Source organism: Trichinella spiralis (genome assembly GCF_000181795.1).
Source record: "Trichinella spiralis strain ISS 195 chromosome Unknown Scfld618, whole genome shotgun sequence".
Lineage (NCBI taxonomy): Eukaryota > Metazoa > Nematoda > Enoplea > Trichinellida > Trichinellidae > Trichinella > Trichinella spiralis.
The window spans coordinates 1-2,670 of NW_003527557.1; the positions used below are offsets into that span (position 1 = coordinate 1).

The following is a 2,670-nucleotide window of genomic DNA, read 5'->3' on the forward strand; positions in this document are numbered from 1 at the left end:
TTATGTAAACATTAATAATCATCGATAATGTTGTGTTATGTTATAAGCGATTTTGCTAAATAAGAACCATAATACAGATAATAAATGCAACTGTGTTAAATAAATGAATGATAAAAGTATGTAACTAAACAATTATGTACTTTTTTTCTCAGTACTGAAAATAATTGTTTAGGTTTATCATACTTGCAGTAGTATTGCTCGCAAATCGCAGGTTGTAGTGAACGATTTGAATTTTGAAGTGCTGCAGGGTGAATGCTTCGGATTACTTGGGCATAATGGAGCTGGAAAAACGACAACTTTCAAAATGATAACAGGAAAATGCAGCATATCACAAGGATGCGTTTATTTTGCTAAAACTAAGTAGGGTTCAGCTAATAATGCTATACCATTATTATTATAATTGTAATTTTAGTGCACCACGATCTAATTGGAAAAGCATCACTGATATAGGCTATTGCCCACAGTTTGATGCACTAGATGAACGTTTAACAGGAAGAGAAATATTGCAATTTTATGCAGACATTCGTAGCATGTGTAGAAAATGCAAAGACGCAGTATATTATAAAATTTTTGACATTTTAAAATGTTGGAGAATTTGTATTTCAATTTTAGGCAGTATTACATTATATTTGGCGACTTGGTTTGAACTCTCATGCGGATCGTTTAATAAGAACGTATTCAGGTGGTTTAAAGCGTCGTCTATCAACTGCTATTTCTTTAATTGGCAACCCACGTATTATTTTGTTGGATGAGCCTACAGCAAGCATGGATCCGGAAAGTCGCCGATTAATATGGGATGTCATTTTAGAACGTATTAATTCAGGACAATCTGTATTGCTTACTTCAAACAGGTATCTTGCTTATTTTGCAGTTACTTGAAATTGTAGTAAACATTCATTTTTAGTATGGAAGAATGCGAAATATTATGCAATCGAGTTGGAATTATGAATAATGGGAGTTTCAAGTGTTTAGATGCTATCCAAGAATTAAAAGAAAAGTATTATTATCTGCTAAATTATTTAAAATGACAATAAATAATACAATATGCAGAGCACCTATAATATAAAAATATATATTTAGTGAGGAAAGAATTTTAATGAGTCTAATTTTAAATTTATTTTTAATTGCTATTACACTTGTATTTCAGCATTATTTCGTTTCATTATTTTTTAAAATTATTTTAGATTAAAATATTTTTTTGTTATTTTACTCGAATTACGTTGTGCTTAATTTTTTTTACTTTTCAGATATGGTAAAGGGTATGTTATAGCTTTAAGTTTGAAAGCAGGAAATGAATGGCAGATGGATTCTATGATACAAGAATTGAAAGACCGATTGAAAGTTGCAGTTTTGACAGAAAGGCATGTCAATATAGTTAAATTTCAGCTTGCGTCTGATCATACAAAAGTTTCGGACATTATTTCTTGTATAAGTGCTCTTAAAGAAATCTTCTGCATTGATGGCTGCGCCCTTAATCAAACTTCTTTGGACGATGTGTTCGTTTCCCTTGTAGAACAGTATGATGAATGCAGAGACGACAAGTGACTTCTTCGAAGCAACAGTCGAATCAAAAGCACATTTTCTGAAGATTTTACATATGTTTTCTGGAATTATGAAGATTAAAAGCGTATTTGAATTATATAGTTATGTATTGGGAAATTAAAAGAGAAAAAGCAATTTTTTCTTTATTTAAATTTACTAACCATGACAAAATGAAACATTTGGATTAAAAATTATATTTAAATGTTTAGCACAAAGGGATATTAAAAAAATACATAACAGTGCAATTTTGTCATTTAAACCCGAAGATTAATTAATTTTTAATGTAATTTATTTAAACGTAGTTGTCTTTACTTTAAGATTATCACATTTTAATGTAATTTAAACTGCACTATGAAGCATTTCTGCCTCAGTCAGGCTTGGTTTAGTTTTAGCTACGTACGTTCTTTGTTCAAAGTACCTGAAACAAACTTTTAGTGTGTTACATTTGCAGTTGTCATTTGTGGACGGTTTATACAGTTCAGAGGTATGTCCTTTTATAATTTGAATACTGTTTCATTTTTCCAAGCATATTCTAGTTTAAACAAATATTAATTGCAAATTAAAATTTTTAATATGATGATAATTTCAAAATTTTTTCACTTAAATGAATAATAATCTTTTAATGTATTTTATTTCTTTGTACGAGTGAAGTGCATTTTCAGTTGTGCACAGTGTTTTATCTGCATGGAGTTTGTCAGACAATTGAAAACGTTATTGTGGAAAAACTTCTTAATTCGTTCTCGTCTCAAAGTAGGTCTAACTTCTTGGTGTCAACATTTTTTATTTTAATGACAGTATGATTTAGTGCTTATTCGTTGCTGAACTGCTATGTCCAGTTATATTTTTCTTTTTTTTGGTTTTGATCAGACAATATGCAATCATAATGAAGCAGCCTCAATGTAAGTGAGTTGTTTTGTTAATTTGAAATTTTAATGTATTTATTGTTAAGGTGTTTACGAGCCGAAGGCGCTTTCGAGCGCAGGAATATTTTCCATGTTTCAGTCATACTTTTGCACATTACTAACAAATGTCTTAATTATATCACCGATGACTGGGACCTGGGACCTGTAAGCCGAAAACTGCAGTATGATATTGATAAAACTTTTCAGTTTGCAAATTGCTTAACGG

The 2,670-nt window shown here is 30.2% G+C and overlaps 1 protein-coding gene across 1 annotated transcript; it reads left to right on the top strand.

The window, feature by feature from the left end:
- Window positions 1-189: 189 nt before the first annotated feature.
- Tsp_13278c (putative ABC transporter, ATP-binding protein) lies at window positions 190-2,609 on the top strand (the record flags this gene model as incomplete). Its single annotated transcript, XM_003370520.1, has 7 exons — window positions 190-360; window positions 413-554; window positions 613-851; window positions 905-997; window positions 1,248-1,517; window positions 1,994-2,026; window positions 2,492-2,609. Coding segments are annotated over 7 exons (1,066 nt in total), but the record flags the coding sequence as incomplete, so codon positions are not given.
- Between the last annotated feature and the right edge of the window lie 61 nt (window positions 2,610-2,670).